We start from the raw sequence: 21,180 nt of genomic DNA, 5'->3' as shown, positions 1-21,180 counted from the left end.
ACCAGTTGCTCATCTTGCGGAGACTTGGTTGATTTTCCATCCACTACTTTGCTAACTCCTCCAACTGATTGCACGATTTGATCACATTCTCATCGTGTGTATGAACACACGTGCCGTATAAGACAGACCAGAATCCTAGTTAATATCCCCCCATGTGACACGATTGATGTCTCGTGGTTTTAGTTAGTCAGTTGCTGACTTCGTGGGACGATGAGTCCGTGTATTGCTGAGTTGAACGTGATTTGCAAATGTTCTGAAACTCACGAATTGAACATGTCTGTTGATACAGAGATATAATTCTCGAATAAATATTGATGGCTAAAGTGAACAAATATTGTTCATATGATGAGTCGTTGAATGTTGATAATTGAACCAATATTATTGATCTGAGCAAATATTGCCCATCTGAGCAAATGTTGCTCGTTTAATGAATTATTGAATATTAATAGTTGAACCAACATTCTATTGTTCATCTGAAGAACGTTGCTCACTTAGTGAATTGTTGAATATTGATAGTTGAACCAATATTCCTTAGTCTGAGCAAATATTGCTCGTCTGAGCAAATGTTGCTCATTTGATGAAGAATTGGTAGCATGACCATATAAATATTGATTTAAAATACTGGCAACCGAACCAAGTATAATTAATTAGAGTGTTGATCATGGGATCAACATAAAATTTAGTGTTTGAATCTGGAATTATGAATCTTGGACTCAAAACCCTAATTTTGATCAATTGTTGAATTTATGATTAACTGACGATTTATCATTTATGAAATGAAGGAGGGACCGGCTACATGGGATGATGAATCAGCCATGTAGCGCCCAGATTCTCAAGTGAGCAAAATACCAAAGTCTATTGAAGACCAGTTGGTGAGAGGATGGTTAAATACTGGTTTAATTATTTCTTAAAATAATGCTCGTCTGAGCTTAGGTGTTAAAACCTAATTATGAAGAGATGAGGGACCAACCAAGGGATCATGAAACCGGCCCTGGTTGGTCACAGTATCGACTGGCGATCATTTTATGAAGTTCCAAGGTTGTTTGGATGAGTTTTGGACCTAATACGTGCAATTGCGTAAATTAGGTCAAATCGTGAAAATATGTGGGACCGGATCCTTACAAGCCAAGGAAACAACCTTGGTCGGTCATGGTAATATGCTCATGTCGTCATAGTGTTTGTGTCTCAGTCCTGAGAATTCTGATACTTTCTAATGTGCGTTTGGGCAATATTTTGAGAAAATATGAAGAAATCATGGATTTTGCTGAAACTGAGAAAACTTCATGAGATGAAGAAAAATAATAATAACAATGAAGGAATCATGAAGCGTGGGACCGGCTATGGCCAAGGCATGGCCGGCCGGCCAAAGAGCCCGGTCCCAAGACACTTTTTCTAATTTTATAATATTTTTCATGATTTTAGGAAAATATCATAAAATCAAGGATGTTTGTTGAAACCAAGGAGTTTGTTGAAATCAAGGAGTTTTCATGAAATGAGGAAAACATAGAAAATAATAATAAAAAATAAGGGGCATGTGGGACCGACTAAGGCATGACCGGCCGGCTAGGGCCCGGTCCCACGAGTTTCCCTAATTTGTATTATTTTTCATGAATTGAAGGAAATATCATGAAATTAAGGAGTTTTGTTGAAATCAAGGAGTTTCCTTGAATTGAAGGAGTTTCCATGAAATGAAGGAAATATAAAAAATAATAATAATAAAATAAGGACGTGTGGGACCGGCTTGGGCATGACCGGCCGGCTAGGGCCCGGTCCCACAAGTTTCCCTAATTTTATATTATTTTTCATGAATTGAAGGAAATTTCATGAATTTAGGGAGTTTTCATGAAACGAAGGATGTTAGCTCAAATGAAGAGATTTTCATGAGATCAGGGAAAATAATAAAATAGGATAAAATATAAAGTTTGGCGTGGAACTGGCCCCGACACGACTGGCCGGCCGGTGGGCCCAGTCTCCCCACGCCATGATTAATATTTTATTATTTATTATTTTCTTCCTATTTTGCATAGGTTCATCGTTCCTTCGTGTTTTGGAATGCTCGTTCGTGCATTCAGGTGCTCGTTAGTGCATTATTGCTGAGTACACTTGCACCATTTTGGTTGGGGGTTACTCGATAGCGGCTCAGATGCCCGTGTGTTGAATATTTATTACTAACTCATGGAATTCTACAGGGAAAACCCATGAATTGAAGTAATGAAATTATTATGGAAATTATAGAATATTTTTCAGGGACTCAGTTAATGAATCTAATGATTTAAGAATAATTAATTGATGGCTCTATACTAGTACGATCGTCTAGGAGCATTAATTATTCAGGAATTGAGTGATATGAGCTTGTTGAAGCGTCATATTTCTTTTATATATTCAGGGAAAACATTGTTACATCATGAAGATGTTATTGCTCTATACTAGCAGGCAAGCTGTCTAGGAACCGTCTAATCTTGCAATTCTATATAAAAGTGATCACTGAAATTTCTCAGTTTTCATGAGATACGTCGTTGCCTCAGCTGAGAGACTACACATCTATATATACTCTGAGTGACAGTATTCTCAGTCAGAGATCTTTGTGGCATGAGCTTTCATGCTTTCGATAAGAGACATGAGACTTAATACTCATCTGATTGCTGGATCAGGAGTATGTATAATTATGAGTTTACGATTTTAGCCTTTGTTGAAAATCCACCATCTACAACTGGATAGAAAGAGAGCGAGCGAATGGATGGATGGTCACAGAGAGATTAGGAGGCGCTCTACTCCAATTCTAATGACTCCAATGGTTCACCAATCAAATTATCACGGAAACCTACTTTGTTTGAAAGGTAGAAACACTCCAAATCCAAGTTCCTCTATTTTTCATCAAAACAACATTATGTTTGGGTTGTCCATGGCCTGCAATAACACAATGACAAGCCAGATTTCCAGAAATTTGGTCAGTGTAAACATTTAGGCATTTTTTTCTCTCGGCGACTTAATTTGATCATCCCACTTTCATATAACCATAAACATGTAAAACTACTCAGTCAAAAATTTAGACACGGGTATAAGAACACTATTAAAATGAAAACAAAATTCAGATGTATAGGGTAAAGCAAAATCAACAATATCCATGTTTACACCTTTACTTAGGCCGAGTGTAGTGGAGAAGGAGAGTATGGGGTTCAACAGTGACGCCACGTCACGCTAAAGGGGAGACTGAGTGCAGCGGTGCGGGAGGGAATTTCAAAATGAGCGAAGTCACAGGCGTAGCCTTGGGAGAGGTCATGGAAGTAGCTTAAAAGCGAGGTCATCCACGTCGCTTGACTGGTCAACAGAAGCGGAAGCGAAGACCCACCCCTCGCTCAGGTTTTATTAACAGAACTTCGTTTTCTCCTCCTCAATCCAGTCGACCTAATCCTTTTTTCCTTCTCAAAAATTACTCTTCACCTAGGGTTTTAGTTTCATCTTTTTGGTGATTGATTGTTGGTGATTGGTGAAATCTTAAGCGAAATCGTATGATGGTTTTAACCAGTATGGGATGGTGAACATATGTTTTGAGTTAATTTGATTTTAAAGACCTAGAACTCATTAAGGTATGTAGTTGAACTAATTATCTTGATTTTTATTGATTGTAGTACTTGTAGTGATTGTTACTGATTATGTTGATAATATGTTGATAGATGTGTGTTTTATTTAATTTGATTTAGAATTGTTCTTGGTATCTTAGTGTTTTAGGATTCTATGGAGCATGAGAGTAATTTTGAATTGCAAACACCTATATGGTGGAATTTTGTTGAATTGTTTTTTGTATTTTGAATTGATTGTTATTGATTCATTGCTTGCTAACACGTATTTGTGAATTTGAAAACACCTATTTGCGAATTTTTGTTTTTATTTTGGATTTTTAGAATTTTTGAATTGTTCTTGGTGAATTTTTGAATTCTTCTAGGTAAATTGAATTGTCCTTTTGTAGTGATTGGTACTGATATTTGTAGTGAAAGAATTGTTAATTACATTTACAATGTAATGGTTGGTTAATTTTCATAATTTTCAATTTAGATGACAACTTTATACAAATGGAGAATGGGAGTAATATATGTTGTGCTTGTTTTCATTGTAGTCAATGGCCATGCCGTCAAGTGAGATTTTGTCTAGGAAGGTGATCAAAATCATAAAATTAATGATTCTCCGTTGGATGTAGATAGGTGTTTGCAATTTAAAACAAGTTGGTCTCACTTGAAGCACTTTTATGACATTGTGGTGAAAGATAATCCTCATTCCTTGAATGTGTTGCAAAGGTGTGGGTTTTCTTCGATGTTTGAATTTAATTTATGTTGTGCCGATTTTAAATTAACCGAAGCACTTATGGAGAGATGGTGGAAGAAAACCATGTCATTTCATTTTCCGGAATTCGAGTTAGGGATCACACCTTTAGATTTTGTAAGGCTAACCGGTATTCCAATAGGCGGTGGTCGAAAGTTGCCAACAATACCTGTAGGTTTGAAGAAGAGACATTATATAGGATATGATAGCACATATCTTTCTTGCGTGAAGGAAAATCATGGTGCAAGAACCGCTGCGTATGAGCAGGCGGTTAGAGAACGTCGTAAGGGTGATAAAGTTGGTGTGTGGGATTCTTCTGCTAGTGTCATTCCAATAAGTTTTCTTGTACACTACATTAATAGTAGGGAAAACCAAAACAACGAGGGTGTATGGGAAGAATTGACTAGAATTTTTTTATTGTGGTGCATTGGTAGATTTCTTTTAGGCAACACCACGACAAGAGTAAGTAAGGGATGGTTAGAATTGCTTCAGAATTTTCATAACTTGGACGAATATGATTGGGGTAGCGCCGCATTAGGAAACTTGTATGATTGCCTTGACAGATGGACTACTAGCGATCGTGACGAAATGGGTAGGATGTGGAATATTGTTGAGTATTGGTATTATTTTTATTTCCGCAATTGCCAACCATTTTTGAGGATAGACGAGACTATCATCAATAATCAGTGCATCTATCCCGCAATTTTATTATTCAGGAAGGACAATCATCGAGGTCAAGTGGATAGATTTAAGCATTCAATTAGTGTAGCCCGACACCAGATTGATATGAGAACTGGAGATGCCGTAATATGGCAACCTTGGAGAGATGATGAGTACAGCGGTTATCCAGAGGTGTTGGAGGCAAGAAATTTATCATACCAAAGAGTTGTGTTCTATGGGGTAAGGGTGAGAGGTTGAGTGTGTACCTCGGTGAGAGATTTGTGCGTCAGATTAAGGGTGACATAGTCATCCCATGTGATCCACCCGATTTAGATTCTGTCCAGGCGATCGATGTTCATCCCGTAGTTCATTACTGGTTACCCTGTGATGCCGAGATGTACTCTGCATGGTGAAAATCGAAGAGTTTTGGAACATGGTATCCTGAAGGATTTACACACATACAAAATCATGATGTGATTGGTGTAGTTAATAGCACACGTGTATGTCGACCATCCCGTCCACCTCCCGACATGATGTCTCAGTCCTATGCGGATTATCCGGAGGACGAGTCGGTGAGTGAACTACCAGTAGTCGATTGGCGTGTCCCTGTTTACATGAATGGTGAGCTAACAGATTGGGTTGTGTCGAGGCCTACATCTTATCCCTATAATTTTGATCACGTTACCGCCGGACGGGTTAGTATGTTACAATTTTTTTTCCTAGTTTAATTGATTATGTGTTAAATGTATTACTTTTTTAATTTATATTTATTTTTAGGAGGATTTGTTGAACAAGCTTTTCGAGCAACACATGTTTATCAATGAATCCAAAAGAACTATTCAGGAGCATACAAGAAAATAGTGTCTTCGTGGGAGCTCTTCTTCCTATTTAAGCCAACAATTTGAGTGAGTCCTCTTCAGTATGTACTGAGTCCTCTTCAGTAAGTAGAAACACAAACAAAGTTAAACTTTGTGTAAAGTTAATCATGCGCTTTAGTAGTGAAGAAGATTTTGGAGTTGTGCAGGCATGAATTTCAGTTACAAATCAAGGTCCACCGGGTGAATGTGAAAATGAACAATCTATTTTTTGGCGCCATGTTTTTCAATCATTTGACCGCAAATGAAAACGACAGAACAAAGACGTCTATTAAAAAAGATATGCTTTGATCACGGCCAAAATTGATACTTTTGTAACATTTTTGTTTGATGTTAACATAGGTAATCCTGCATTGTCCTATGAAGCTCGCGTAAGTAAATATATCACCTTAATAATTAGTTAATCCAACACAAAAATTACGGTACTTATTCATTTCTAACTTTTTTTGTTTGCTGCAGAAAACCCAAGCTCGGATCCAATTTAGTGCAAAAACAAAGAAACCATTTAATTATGATCAATTGTGTGAGCTCTTAAAGGACGTAGTCCCAGCATACAGTGTAGAGTGAATCCGTATGTGTAATCGACCATTAAGAACAATATAATTGAACTTTATTGTTTTCGAGATCATTATGTTTCTTTAATTTACCATTAATGACCGTCATTGATAATTTGAAAAATGACCCCTACTATTTACAATTATTCAGTTGCTGTTTTCTAAAAACCCTCCGTGTATACGAAGAGATATCATGATGGCCTTTGGTTGTGATAAATTGTAAATAATGTTTTTGAAAAAAAATTGTGTCGGAAAAAAATATGACCCAACAAACTTTTTCAGTGAATCCGGACCATCAACTTCACTTTAAATACATTCATTCTCTACCAAAAAGTAAACAACACAGACTACATACCATCTTTCTTTATCCTAACTATTCTTGCTTGTTTTCTTTATGGGTTGGTTATGGCAATCAAATTCACAAACGAGGAAGATACATCTATAATACAATCATGGATAAATGTCTTTGTGTCCGCAAATGTTACGCAAAATATCATTTTCGGAGTAAACTTATGGGAATTGGTTGTTCAACATCTAACCGTTAGAAACGAAAACCCAAATCAGAGAACTTGACGCGTCTTACAAAACCGGGTGTCCTCAATTAAGAGAGCGGTGAAAAGATACCTCCAATATGTATTCGGAGGCCAACAACAAAGAATTCGAATTCTATGAATGTTATTTACTGCTCAAAGAAAGGATATCCGAGTACAATCCGGATGAAATATGTCGTCAACTACCTGAAGATGGCGATGAAAATTAATGATTACACTGCAAGGTATCACAGGTTTTGTTGGTAAACCATCTCGAGACACAATTCGGCCAGCAGGGACTCTTGGAGGTTTAAAGGCTTGTTACACGTGCTAAGTGCATCGGAGATGCCTACGACAGTCACCTAATAAAAGTTCCATTAGCTCAATGTACTATCTTATATTTTAGTTTGAAATTAATGAATTAAGTTTAATCTTTTTTGAGTCCACTAAACATAACACTCCACGTCCAACGTTGCGTCCAAAAAATGTGTTTTTGAGACCATACTTTCGACGAGGAGGAGAGCACGAATGAGATAAAAAACGTATATTGTGTAGTAGGGTGTAACAGAAGTGTAAGACAGAAAAGGTCAAACAAATATTTGAAAACAGGCGAGGCCGGAGGACCCGCTTCAAGAATTTTGGGTGAGGTCCTACCCGTCGATTTAAAGCGAGGTTTCCGATGTCACTGGTCGCTTTTCCATTTTTTCTGGCGACTATCTAATCTCGCCCAGTTTGAACTTCTCGCTAGCCTTCCCTGCTTTCGAGCAGAGAGAAAGAAAAGGCATTTGGATTAGGGCTTTAGCCACTGGGAAACGTTGCTTTCATTCCCTCTTATTTCTCCACTGCACTCAGCCTTATGGAGACGTGCCAAACTTCTTATTTTTACTTTCCGAATAGAATTTTTTTCTAAGTAAAAGGGTAGTCTAGTTATTTCTACACATTACGTCTCCCCTTATCCTCAAACGACTGATGATTATTAGGGTCCCCTCCCTCGAATATGGGCTGGTCGGTGGTCCCCAGGAAATCATTCAGGGACTGTCCATAGTATCTGTCGGCGGATTCTCTCTTTCCTCTTAACAGCTAAGCATTCTGACCGGCTGTTGATGGCAGCTAAGAACATTAACTGGCTTCAGCACGGCTCAATAAACTTAAAAATGATTGATTCATTTCATTTTGTTAGTTGTTGTCATCAACTGATTTTCTCTTCTCAACTGTACTGTTTATTAGTATCCTTAGCTATCTGCTTAAATCTGCTACTGAATTTAGTACACACAGAGAGAAATGGAAGGTTTTAGGAAGATGGTGTTTGATGATTGGGCTCCATTGATAACAAGCTTTGTTCATATACGTTACTGAAGTTAACGAGAGATCAAGTAAGCAAAGAACTTGGGTCGATATGTAATGTAATAAGAAGATCAATTATTGTCCCAGTTTTGACTGCATCAGTCTACCTGTGTTCTGTGACAGTAGTTATGGTGTTATTTGAACGATTATATTTGTCAGTCATAGTTTATTATATGATGCTTTCTGGGTTTAAACCAGAAAAGCGTTACAAATTCGAAGCCATTAATCCAGTGGAAGCAAACATCGAAGAACAAGGTGAGGTTCAAAAGTGTTCCTCAGATTATCCTATGGTTCTAGTTCAGATACCCATGTACAATGAAAGAAAGGTCCGTTCTCTCTGTAAGCAATTCGATTCCACTTCTACTGCCAGTTCCTTCTTTAAATATGCCTTATTCTTGATGTGACTGCGATAAATAACTCTACGCACTATGCAAATTTCAACTGAAAAAAAGGCTTTATACTTGCGACTTCAAAAAAAGGCTAGCTGCTTGCAGGTTTACAAACTGTCAATAGGAGCTGCCTGTCATCTTTCATGGCCGTCTGACCGAATCATAGTTCAAGTCCTGGACGATTCAACTGATCCTCTCATCAAGGTCTTGACATCATTCATTTTTTGAGAGTTGAATACACCTATGTTTTTCTGATAAATTTGGTATTGTTGGGAATTTTCCTACAGGACTTGGTACAGATAGAATGTAGAAGATGGGGAAAAAGGGGGATCAACATTAAACACGAAACTAGGGTTCACCGAAATGGGTATAAAGCTGGAGCTCTTAAAGAAGGATTGAAACACAGCTATGTCGACGAATGCGAATTTGTTGCCATCTTTGATGCCGACTTCCAACCTGAACCAGACTACCTCCATCAGACTGTTCCTTACTTTATACACAATCCTAAAATTGGTCTTGTTCAAGCACAATGGGAATTCAGTAATCTAGCTCAATCTCCCTTGAGTCATTGTATCTTGTTGCTTTAGATAATCTTACACTGTGAAAGAAGAAAGCAGCAATTAAAATCTGGATTCTGGACAGCGGATTTACCAGGTGATGAAAATCAATGGATGGATAATGAAAGGGCTGATTTGGTTTTGCAGCTAATTCAAGCGAGTGTATAATGACGCGAATTCAAGAAATGTCTTTGAACTTCCATTTTAAGGTGGAACAAGAAGCAGGGTCTTTTGCATATGCCTTCTTCAGTTTCAATGGAACCGCAGGTGTATGGAGACTTACGGCTATTGACGAAGCTGGAGGATGGAATGGAGGATGGAATGCACGCACAACCACCGAGGACCTGGATCTGTCCCTCCGTGCAAGTCTCCAGAGATGGAAATGTGTCTGTCTCTGATATCAAGGTTTTATACTCTATTCCTGCATCTAACATAGCTAATCCCATTTCTATTGACAATCTCCCACTAATCTTCCCTAACTTCCAGGTGAAATGTGAATTGCCTAGCACTTACAAGGCCCTTCATATCAACAACATCGATGGTCATGCAGACCTGCTAACTTATTCAGAAAAATGGGGATGGATATCATCAGGAATGAGGTAATCTAGGTTAAATTTCATTTTACTTTCCTTCTTAACTGCAATCCACTCTCTGAAAAATGTACCATTTTACTGCAAGCAGAGGATCAGTTTATGGAGGAAGATTTATGTGATGTATAACTTCTTCTCAGTCCGGAAGATGATAACTCATATAATCGCCTTCACCTTTTACTGTGTGATAATCCCTATGTGTGTGATGTTTCCTGAAGTCGAGATACCAAAATGGGGTTCAACTTATATACCCACAGCCATCTTGCTTCTAAATACTATTGAAACACCAAGGTGATTTCATCTATGTGTATGCTATTACGCCTGAACCCTTACGTTGCTCAATAAGGAACTTAATGTTTCTTGTTCTTTTTTTATTCTTCTACGCTGTGCAGGTCTCTCCACCTACTTGTTTCCTGGATTTCACTTGAAACTGTCATGTCTATGACTCGAATCAAAGCAATACTTATCGGTTTACTAGATAAGAAGAGAGCCAATGAATGGGTGGTCACAGAGAAATTAGGAGACGCTCTCCCCAAATCTAAAGCTTCTGACAGTTTACCAATAAAATCATCACTGAGACCTCCATTGCTAGAGAGGTACAACCACATTCTGAAACCCATGTTCCTCTATGTTTTATCCTAACAACAATACATTTAGATTGTCGACGACCTAGATTTTGTCCTACTTCTTAAGATTAGGAAGTGTTTCCATATAACATAACTAAGAGTCAGGCTCCTGACATTAGGGTCAGAGTAAGCGCTAAAAAAATATGGATGTTTTTATTAGTTTCTGTCTTTAGATTAGAGTTTCCTTATCTTAAGTTCTACTCGATTATCTGTGTGCTATTTCTCTAGTTTACCATTTCGCGTCTAAGTCTTGCATCAGATTGAGATCACATTTAGATACGGATATAACTCAGTAAACTATCAAGGAGTTCAAGACAAGCAAGATAAAACGAAATCAGATTCAGAAGTCTAGGGGTAAACAAGTCAACTATATCGAGGTCTACACATTCATTGAGATAGTAATTTATGGAGACATGTATATGACTAATTCTCTTCTTTTTTACTTTCTAACAGAATCTACTTGATGGAGCTATGTATGGCAGCATTCCTCTTCTTTTGTGCATGTTATGATCTAGCAATCACAAAATCTGGGAAATACATATACTTGTACTTACAAGCAAATGCCTTCTTCATTTGTGGGTTGGGTTATGTCGGCACCCAACCCCCATATGATTAGCAAGGGCTACAAATCAACCTGAATCTATACCATTTCTCTAACAACATAAGATGTTATCCTGTAGGTATCAATTCTTGCTTAAACAGCACAATAGGATTGGCAAGTTACAGAATACAGTGACAACATAGTGTAGTTTTCACAATATCTTCTAGGTGTCAATCCTTCCTAACCCTATTATGTATTATGTTATTTCTTTTAAACATGATTCTTCCGACTACCAATTGAATTGAACATACATAATCAATATATATCATTCTTTCTGTAAACCTCTTCATTGTATCTTCCATTAACTACAGTTCCCCTACAAAAACATCTACTTTTACGGTTCCTACATTAAGCAAAACTCCTGCATTATACCTGATCATAATAACCAAACATAATGAATAACACCACCGACAATATATGTTTAACTTAAGCAATGCAATAGCAAAAATTTGACATGAATTTCATCACCATCTATTGAAAAATTCAACAAGAAAACACAAGGATTTCTTACAAAGACATGGTCATCATAATCCAAAATCTTATTCAATTCGAGAACCCTACTGTCACCAAAAGATAAACCCTAATTTAAACCACAAATTAAAACTCAGAAAAGATAATCTCACCAAAATCATCCATTCCATGAGATTTAAAGAGCTTTGAGCATATCCTCAGCACTACTATTCTCAAAAGATAATCTCACCAAAATCATCCATTCCATGAGATTTAAAGAGCTTTGAGCATATCCTCAGCACTACTATTCTCAAAAGCTCCACCCTCTTCCAGATTCAAGACCTTAACAACACCATCATCAGCAAGAAGAGCATATCTCCTTGACCTAACACCCAACCCAATAGGCTTATCACTCAAATCCATCTCCACACCAAGTGCTCTAGTAAAATCACCATTCCCATCACTCAACAACAAAACCTCATCACCAATCTTCAAATCCTCCTTCCACGCCTTCATCACAAACGCATCATTCACACTAATACAAGCAATAGTATCAACACCTTTAGATTTCAACTCACTTGATTTCTCAACAAATCCAGGTAAATGTTTCTGCGAACAAGTCGGTGTAAACGCACCGGGAACAGCGAACAAGACAGCCTTCTTCCCTTTAGTCAATTCGGAGACGGTGGTTGTCTGTAACTCTCCGGCCGAATCGAAGTAAGAGAGGGTGGATTCAGGTAGTTTATCGCCGGTGGAGATTGTTGCTTTGATACTTGAAGTGCTGAATCTTTGGGATTGGGGTTTGTTTGATGATGATGAGAAGGAGAAGGTGGATTTGAAGGTGAGTTTTGAGGAGGATAGGGGTTTTGGTGAGAATCTGATTGATGATGATGAGATTCTTGTTGTGGATGCTGCTGTTGTTAGCAATTTTGCCATGATTGGGGATGCTGTTGCTGCTGTTAGTGCCATTTTTCACAGAGATTTGGAAGAAAGGAATCTGTGAGTGATGGAGGAGGAAATGAGGGTTTAGGTTAGGATTTGGTTGGGGGCGGAGGAGACGAAGTGAGGGCACAGGTGTGAGATGAAGATACAATGAAGATTTGCGTTGATGGATGCTGTCGTCCTTAGGTTTATACCGTTGATGTTTTACTGGTGATTCTTGAGATTTGCGTCAACCATGATTGGTGTGGATGGATTGTGGTATGTCGACACGTGTATTTGCTAGATTTTGCTTTGCCTTTTTGTGGTTGTCGTTGGGCAAGTGTCCTTTGAAAGAAAGTAGATGGGCTAGCTAGATGTCAAATTGCCAATGGAGTTGGAGTCGATGAACATTACGTTTGGGGACTTGATTTAAGAACAGATGGATAACTGTAAACTGGTTCAATGGGTGATGGTTAGATCTAGGTCTACGTAATTGCTATAGACGGAACCATTGTGCAGCTAGAACCATGCTGCAAATAACACGGGTTTTGTATTTTATTAGTTGAAGTAAAGACATCAATCCATTGTAGTCCAGCCCGGTTAGGATACCTGGCTTTCACCCAGGCGACCCGGGTTCAAATCCCGGCAATGGAACGTTTTTTCCTTTTTTTGATTTTGTGATAATGCTTCAATCAAGCTGTTCTTATGATATTACTTGGCCAAGTTCTTCCATTAAAAGAACGTTCCTTTTTTAACCAGATGTTTTTGATTACATGAATCGATAGATAAACATTTAAATTTTATTTTTTTCTATTAAAAAAACGAGATTGAAAGAGGAAAGTAAAATTTACACGGACTGTGAGTTGGATACTTGTTATAGGCAGTAAATTTAGAAGAAAAATTAGAGATTTCATCTATAATTTTGCTCCATCATGAATGTTCAAATACAAGAGTTTTAAGCAACTTAATTATCCCAAAAGAGTGCCACCGTTGTGCTTCTCAACTAAAACACTGAATAAAGATTACAAACTTACACTCCAAATAAACACTAGCATCTGTATCTTGAAGGCAGGCCTAATTCTTATTCATAAAAACATTGCTTGATGTCATTGATTTCCATATCGTAGTATACGCTTCAAAAAAACAAAAACACCGTCTAAGAGGATCCAAGGTTAAAAGATGCAATCGCAGTAGGTATTGAGCTTAAAAGAGAGAAGTGAATAAAACAGTAGAGGGATTGTTGGGTGCAATAATCAAAAACAAGGAAAAATCAAATAAGCAAAAGTTATTGATACTTAGCTCCTTTATAATGGAAGTGATCGATTTGATGAGACGAATGAGCTCCCCATATCTCCGCAACAGCAACAAGGCAAAACTTTGGAAAAACAGAGTGAGTCACGTGTTCAACACGTTGTCCTTAAGACATTAGCGCCCGGCTACACTCAAGAGTGATGCTATAGCCCTCACAGGACGGATATCTCCAGGATAAAACACCCTACTACACCTACTACTAGCATATGTAGTAGATGCTCAACTTGAGCTTGGCAACTCCGAAAAAATCGTTAAGGAAAATCGCGAACTCTTAAGAAACGCTATAAAATATTTTTCCTTAGCGGTCCCTCTAAAATATAGAGCAACCCCTTTCCCATAGATTTTACAAAAGTAGTGAATTTCTTTATATAATGGAATAAAACAATTTAAGAAGAAAAACTCCCCGATGTGGGACTAAAAGGTTTATATAGTTTCTTAAAACTACTAAAAATTGGAAACTCCACGATGTGGGACTAAAAAGTTTCATTCACAAAATAAAATAATAAATTATAATTTTTTATTAAAACTTTAAAAAATTATTTTTTTATTAATCGTTTTACAACAATCCCCCACATGAATGAAAACTCAATAAAACATGAAAACACAGATAGATCTTGGTAAATCAACATACCAACCTCACGATCCAAACAGACTGATCGTGCAAGTGTTGAAATCATACTAGTCATTTCTACGTCCTCTCCCTCGCACAAAAGCGTGTTGACCCCAGGGTCATACTATGGATTGCATAAATCATAATAGTATTCAGAGCTTTCATCTTTAGTTCTCACATGGTGAGACTATAGGTATCTTTCACCAAAGTGAAAAAGCATGAACTAGTGAACCCTTAGTGACATTTAGGTCCTAAGTTCCAGTAATACCAAAACCATCAAAACGAAAATCACATAAAAGCGCAGGAAATACCATTTTAAGCAGAGGTGTTGATGAGGTCTTGAACCTTTGCTTAGTGAGATATTACCGGAATTACTTGCTAGAGACAGTGAACTATGTCTTGAACTTCTAGCATTTGATGTAATTCGTGATAACAACCACGGGTGATATCTCCAAGATTGCTGCCAAGCTCGTGCCGTTTTGTCCAATTTGGCCCTGGACATATCATGTTTCTCAGAATGCTCTAGAGAATCATAGCTCATATTCTCATAGGAAGCGGCCCACTTCCTCATTCAGATAGGTGAGTTTCCATAAAGAGTGTTACTGCTACACCCCACTTCAATCTTAAATTGAAACTATAGAACTCATTAAGACTTCTTAAAAGTCATCCTTCACATGCAGTCACACTATCACGTCTACACCATAGGGAAGGGACAGAGAATAAAATTCTCTGATAGTGTTTACCTTTACCCACCTCAAATTAGTTGTCTCATTCGAAACCTTGATCTTGGGATCTCCAGTCAGCAAGGTTGAGTATCCTTCATGGCAAGTTTAATTTATGATATTAAGCCCCTTCCCCCTCGATGCATTTCTAACTATCTCTTGGGATAAATCTTTCGTCAAAGATTGCGCGATATTCTCCTTGGACTTTATCCAATCAATGGAAATAACGCCGATTGAAATTAGTTATTTTCATCTTTAGCTATTATATCTTGGCTAACACAATGTATAGATATAGCTGGCACATGCCTATTCCGGAGAGGAATGTCTTCTAAAAAACATCTTTGGCACTCGGCCCCCTCTCGTGCTCTATCTAACTCAATACTCTCAGATTCCATAATGAATTGAGCAATATATGTTTGTTTGTAAATCTTCCAAAAACAAACCCTGATGCTAGAGTGAAACATATCCACTCGTAGACTTAGACTCCTCTGAGTCAACTATCCAGTTTACGTCACAAAGTCCCTCAAGGACAGCAAGATACCTTTGATAAATCAAATAAAAGGTAATAGAGTATTTTAGGTACCATAATACTCTACTTAGTGCATCTGAATGATATTGCTCTGGACTACAATTATATCTACTTAACTTACTCACAATATAGGCAATGTCTGGACTCTTACAGTTCATTAAATTCATCAGACATCCTATAACTCTTGAGTATTCAAGTTAAGATACTCCATTACCCTTTTTTCTTGAGTCTACATGAATAATCGTACGAAGTACAAGCAGGCTTACAATCACACTGATTGTATCTCTTAAGCACAAATTCAAAATAATGAGAATGACAAAGACTACATATGTTAGATTATTTTCTAATCCTCATCCCTAAGATTACATCAACAGGGCCTAAGTCTTTCAAGTCAACGTTCTCATTCAGCGCATGTTTTTAGTGGAATTAATCACATCTATGTTTGTATCAAGTATAAGCATATCATCAACATACAAGCATACAATCACACAGGTATCCTTAACAAGTTACTTGTAAATATACTTGTCAGATTCATTAACTTAAATCCACTACACATTATCATATGATCAAATTTTCCATGTCACTGTTTACGTGCTTATTTTATAAACCATACAAAATTTTGTTCAACTTACAAACTTTGTCATCATAACCTTTCACTACAAAGTCCTCAGGTGGGTCTATGTAAATTTCTTTATCTAATTCACGATTTTAGAAAAGTTGTCTTAACATCCATCTGATGTATCTTTAATTTGTTTATGACAACAATAACAATTAGCATCTCAACGGAAGTAAATCTCATCACATGTGAATAAGAATCAAGGAAATATACACCTTCTTTTAGTTTATAGCCTTTAGCTACCAACTTAGCCTAATATTTTTCTACAGTTCCATATACCTAATGTTTCCTCTTAAAGACTCATTTACATCTCATGGTATTATTCTCTGGAGGTAAACTATAAACCTCTGATAGACACATTTTTGTGTCTAATTTGTCCTCAATGTCAGTATTGTTGGAACTCTATTTTTGTACTAATATTGTGTTTTTATGTATTTTTAGGAAATAAACATTTTTGGAAAATTTGGCTCGAAAAGTTGATTTTGGTACCCGAAGGACAAGTGTTATTCGGACTCTCGCTTTTGGATAAGGGGAAACCTAATTACTAAGGGGCACCCCAGGTCACCCCCAAGGCATCTGCTATTCGCACCCCAGTCCAGGATAAGGGGCACCTTCTTCAACAATTCAAATTCTCAAAATTGGCGGGAAAAATTGGTTCATCAACTGGCAGAACTTCAATCGACAAAATGAAGGTGTTGTGGTGCGATTCAATGGCTCAAACTTGGTAGGAAGATGTGATATAGCTTAATAAACACATTTTGGGCATCGAATTCGATCGTATTTGGCTGGATAATCACCAGGTGATGAAAACATCAAGAACAGTTTTGGCGGAAAAAAACTGTCTTGAACTGCCGTGACTAGGGTTGAGGATTCGAAGGTGTTCCAGTGAGATTAAATGGCCCAAATTAAATGGGTTTGTTCCTAGGGCCTAGACATAGCTGGTATGGGTGTTGGATTCGGTCCAATTTGGTTAGATAATCGGTGGGAATCAAAACAGGGAAGATATTCTCAAATAGGGAAGATATCCTATTTTTGGAATTGTTGGATGGAAGAGACGTGCATGGGTTAACTCTATTGGCTGGAAACTTCTCCTACAACTCATATATGATGCGTGAAAGAGATAAACCAGGAAACAATACGTAACGAATCAGAGAAATAAAGTAAAAAAATATCGGAAAATATTCTTTTATGGCCGGATATTCTTGGAGTTATTACAAGGATTTGAGTGACCTGTTGTGTATAAATAGGTCCCTAGTGTCGAGCAGAGAGGGCTAGTCAAGCTTAGGAAGAATTGGGAGAGGTTTAGAGCACTACAGAGCAAGAAAATCCAAGTTACAGAGAGTCTGGTTCTGCTGCTGCTGCTGCGAGGAGGAAGAACGTGAAGAACAGACTCTAAAGCACAGTCGTTTATCAACAGTAACATCGACTGTCACCTGTGGGTCGTATTTCTTCAGCGACAACAGCACTTTAGCTCTGTCGTTGATTCTGGACGCTTTCTGTGGGTCGCATAATCCTGTTTTACATCATTTTCTTGTCTTTCTCTCATTGTAAAACACTTTTGAGCATCAATGAAATATTTTGAGAGTTTTTCCAACATGATGAGCGGCTAAATTCTTGGTGATTGAGGCAATGGAGGATCTATTCACTCATGTTTGATTGGTAATATTTTTATTTATAATTTCTTTAATTATTTACTTTATTTAATTCACTTGGATAAATATAAAAAAGAGGATAAAATGGTTTTCTTAATTAGTTGTGAATCAGTTTGATGTTTTATGCTTAGAATAATTCTTTGATAAATCATGCTTAAGGATTACAACTTAATATTTGGACACCTTTTAAATTAAAAAGTGATTTAATAAGAAAAAGAGCTTAATAATAATTTATGAAATATTATTTATAACCAATCAACTTGGAGTGGTAGTGAATCCTGAGCCTTAATCCTTCTAAATCTTGACATTGCTATTAATTTCCTTCATTTATTTATTTGTTTAAATCTAAAAAAAAGAGTTACCTTCACAAGTTCGAAAAGAACCCAGTTTTTACCACTATCTACAACAACATTTGAAAATACATCAAGTTTTTGGCGCCGCCGACGCGGACCTGTGCTTAGGTAGAATTTTTTTAGGTTTATTATTATTTTATTTTTTTTTCCTTTTTACGTTTCTTTTTGTCTTTGATTTGCAGGTTCGAAGTGGAGTACTAAGGACCTTGGAAGGAAAAGCTTAAAGCGGAAGGAGCGAAAGAGGAATTTTCTTTTTTTGTTTTTTTTTTTTTTTGTTTTTGTTTTATATATAGAAAAGAGAAAAAAAATAGAGGAGATTTTTTATATTTTTTTTAGGTTATTTTTCTTTTTCTTTTGCACTTTACTTTATTTGGACTTTGGACTGGACTCTTGGACTTTATTATTATTTTTTTAAACCCTACGGAAGGGTAGTTAAATACAAACTGTGTGCAGGGAAGGACGGTGATTACAATATCACCTCGGCCCCTCGTCGGTTCGCACACGGCATAGGAGTCGTGGCCCGAGTCGACGACAACGGTTCATCCCCCGTCTGGTACGGGAGGTAAGTCCAATCGAAACACTCGCGAATCCCCTGCAAGCGAGTTACTGTACTCCTTAAGGTGCTATTGTTGAGGACGAATTGGACTGTCTTTATTTTCCTAGTAAAGGGCAAGGCCTGGCCTAAACAAGATAAGGGTTCGGATTTCATCACCGCTCCCTTCTTGCCCGCTTTAGGAGAACAAAACCTAACGCGAACCCAAGCTTTAAAATCTGATTAGAAAGAGACCTATAGGGTATCGAGCTTGTTAGGAAAATTTCATTGAAGGATATTGGTTATTCTTTTAGCATACTTCGAAGTTCATGACGGTTTCTGTGAGTTGAATGCGTGACTGCGCCGCCTTGTACTGCGGTGAGGCCTTGGGTATCAAAGCTCCACTAAGCTTCCCTCGCCTCGATTCAACTTACTTTGACTCGGATTGATTCCAGAGGGGTTTGCTTAAATTGTAACGAATTCCCTTTCGAGATATAGAAGGTCTAGAAACAATCTAAGTGAGCCATCATGCTTGTTGTTTGCTAGAAATCTCTAGGTTTGCTGTGTGGTAAAGTCGAGTCACCTGCTGTGTGATTGCTAGAACCTTCCTGTTAGGATTTTTATTTCTTTTGTGATTTTTTTTAGTGTATGCCCGATTTTGTTAATAGGGCTTGGAAAAGAGATACTCTAGGTCGATTGATTAGCGAAAAACCTAGTAGTTCTTCTGATTAAGCAGGGAGCTCGAAGATTGTTCTTTTGAGAGCCCTGTTTTTGGAATCTTCAGTTTTAGAATTTATCTCTGAGTGAGAGGAGTACCCCTAGTACTCCAATTGTGCCAAAGATGGCAACTTTGAAAGATTACATGTTCCCAACTAGGACCAACCGAGCTTCATGCATTAAATTGCCAGCCACTACGGCTAATTTCGAGATAAAACCTAGTATTCTCCAGATGATCCCTATATTCTTAGGAAAAGATGATGAGAACCCTTATTTCCATATTAGGGACTTTGAGGAAATCTGTGGGACAATTAGAATAAAAGACCTTACTGATGAAGTCTTGAAACTTAAGATGTTTCCCTTTTCCTTGAGAGATAAAGCCAAGACCTGGCTGAACAACCTACCATCTGAATCCATTGAAACATGGCAGGAACTTATTGCTGCTTTCTATATGAAATTTACCCTAAGCACAAAACTGCAACTGTTAGGCAAAAATTAGTGCTAGTGTGCAACAAGAGGGAGAGTCTCTTTATAGATTTTTAGAGAGATTCAATGATCTCCTATCTCAGTGTCCTCACCATGGATTTGATAAGATGAAACTCGTACAAATTATTTATGATGGTTTAGACTATTCGACCAAAGCCATGGTTGAGTCTATGTGCGCTGGTGAGTTCACTAGTAAAAGTGATGATGATGCTTTTACCTTCTTAGAAGTTATCGCTGAAAAATCCCAACAGTGGGAATCTTGTGTTGAACCCCCTAAAAGACTCTTGGTCAATAGAAGTAGCACCAATATGGTAGATACGAGTTTGCTCTGATGCTAAGTTTGCTGCTTTGTCTAGAAGGTTAGAAGCTTTGGAAATGGGTCAGTCTAAAAATAGGTCCCTTGTTGAACCTAATAGAGCCTCTCAAGCTCTAGTTGTGGAATAGAGCCCGATAATTCATTTTGGGAAGGTCAGGTTAGTGAAGAGCAAGCCCATGCTGTCTATAACAATGCTAGGTTTGAGAACCGTCAGAAGTTTGACCCATACTCAGAAACCTACAACCCTGGTTGGAGAAACCATCCTAATTTCTCTTGGTCTAAGGGCCAGAGTCAAGGCCAGTCTAGCAATTCTCAGCCTCCCCCAGGTTTTGGTTTTAAGAACTCTTCAGGTCAAACCCAGTTTCAGAACACTTCCGAGAAAAAGATCTCTACCTTAGAGGATACTCTCACTATGTTAGCAAATAACCATGAAATGCTAACAAAGAACCACATGAGTTTTCAACAAGAAACTAGGCAAGAATTGAAGAATAATTCCCAGAGTCTTGCCAAATTAGAACTTCAAGTAGGACAAATAGCTAAGTTCATAAGTGAGAGAGAAGATGGAAGGTTTCCTAGTCGTACTGATCCCAACCCAAAAGGAGAGAAATCGTACAATTATGTGAACGCTGTCACAACCCTTAGGAGTGGAAAGAAAGTTGACAACAAGGTTGATGCCTAATAATGAACATGTGTAGTTCACCCGTCTGAGCCAGAGAATGAAGAGACTGATAGAGTCTCTAAAGAGACAAATGAGGGTCCTGTTGAGCCTCACTTCGTTCCCAGAGCCCCATTTCCCCGGCTATTAGCACCAACGAAAAATGAATCAAACTTTAATGACATAATGGAGGTTTTTAAGAAAGTTACCATAAACCTTCCATTACTAGAAGCAATTAGGCAACTACCGGCTTATTCCAAGTTCCTT

At 37.7% G+C, this 21,180-nt stretch overlaps 2 protein-coding genes, 1 non-coding gene and 1 pseudogene across 12 annotated transcripts; 3 read left to right on the top strand and 1 right to left on the bottom strand.

Moving 5' to 3' along the window:
• The first annotated feature begins 3,219 nt into the window (after nucleotides 1-3,219).
• On the top strand, nucleotides 3,220-6,480 carry LOC113308818 (protein MAIN-LIKE 2-like). Of its 9 annotated transcripts, none has more exons than XR_003340099.1 (4): nucleotides 3,224-3,587; nucleotides 4,115-5,672; nucleotides 5,755-5,882; nucleotides 6,002-6,480. XR_003340099.1 is itself a non-coding variant. In XM_026557272.1 (2 exons), the coding sequence occupies exon 2, from the start codon at nucleotides 4,309-4,311 to the stop codon at nucleotides 5,233-5,235; it is 927 nt and encodes a 308-aa protein (XP_026413057.1). In that variant the 5' UTR covers nucleotides 3,224-3,587; nucleotides 4,115-4,308; the 3' UTR covers nucleotides 5,236-6,480. The 9 variants fall into 9 exon arrangements, 1 of the variants encoding a protein (XP_026413057.1); XR_003340098.1 differs by having other exon boundaries at nucleotides 5,755-5,917; XR_003340097.1 differs by having other exon boundaries at nucleotides 5,755-6,194; nucleotides 6,312-6,480.
• Nucleotides 6,481-8,055: 1,575 nt separating this feature from the next.
• On the top strand, nucleotides 8,056-11,720 carry LOC113309859 (annotated as a pseudogene).
• On the bottom strand, nucleotides 11,483-12,592 carry LOC113309860 (peroxiredoxin-2E-2, chloroplastic-like). Of its 2 annotated transcripts, none has more exons than XM_026558377.1 (2): nucleotides 11,734-12,592; nucleotides 11,483-11,656 (listed from the first exon to the last, which is right to left on the bottom strand). In XM_026558377.1, the coding sequence occupies exon 1, from the start codon at nucleotides 12,460-12,462 to the stop codon at nucleotides 11,767-11,769; it is 696 nt and encodes a 231-aa protein (XP_026414162.1). In that variant the 5' UTR covers nucleotides 12,463-12,592; the 3' UTR covers nucleotides 11,483-11,656; nucleotides 11,734-11,766. The 2 variants fall into 2 exon arrangements, with proteins under 2 accessions (XP_026414162.1, XP_026414163.1); XM_026558378.1 differs by having other exon boundaries at nucleotides 11,483-11,666; nucleotides 11,744-12,592.
• A 402-nt stretch (nucleotides 12,593-12,994) lies between these two features.
• TRNAE-UUC lies at nucleotides 12,995-13,068 on the top strand. Its single transcript has one exon. It is a non-coding gene; the product is annotated as a tRNA-Glu (tRNA).
• Nucleotides 13,069-21,180: the final 8,112 nt, after the last annotated feature.

Source organism: Papaver somniferum, chromosome 9 (genome assembly GCF_003573695.1).
Source record: "Papaver somniferum cultivar HN1 chromosome 9, ASM357369v1, whole genome shotgun sequence".
Taxonomy (NCBI): Eukaryota; Viridiplantae; Streptophyta; class Magnoliopsida; order Ranunculales; family Papaveraceae; genus Papaver; species Papaver somniferum.
Note: the sequence above shows the minus strand (reverse complement) of the source record. Positions and strands in the feature narration are given on the sequence as shown.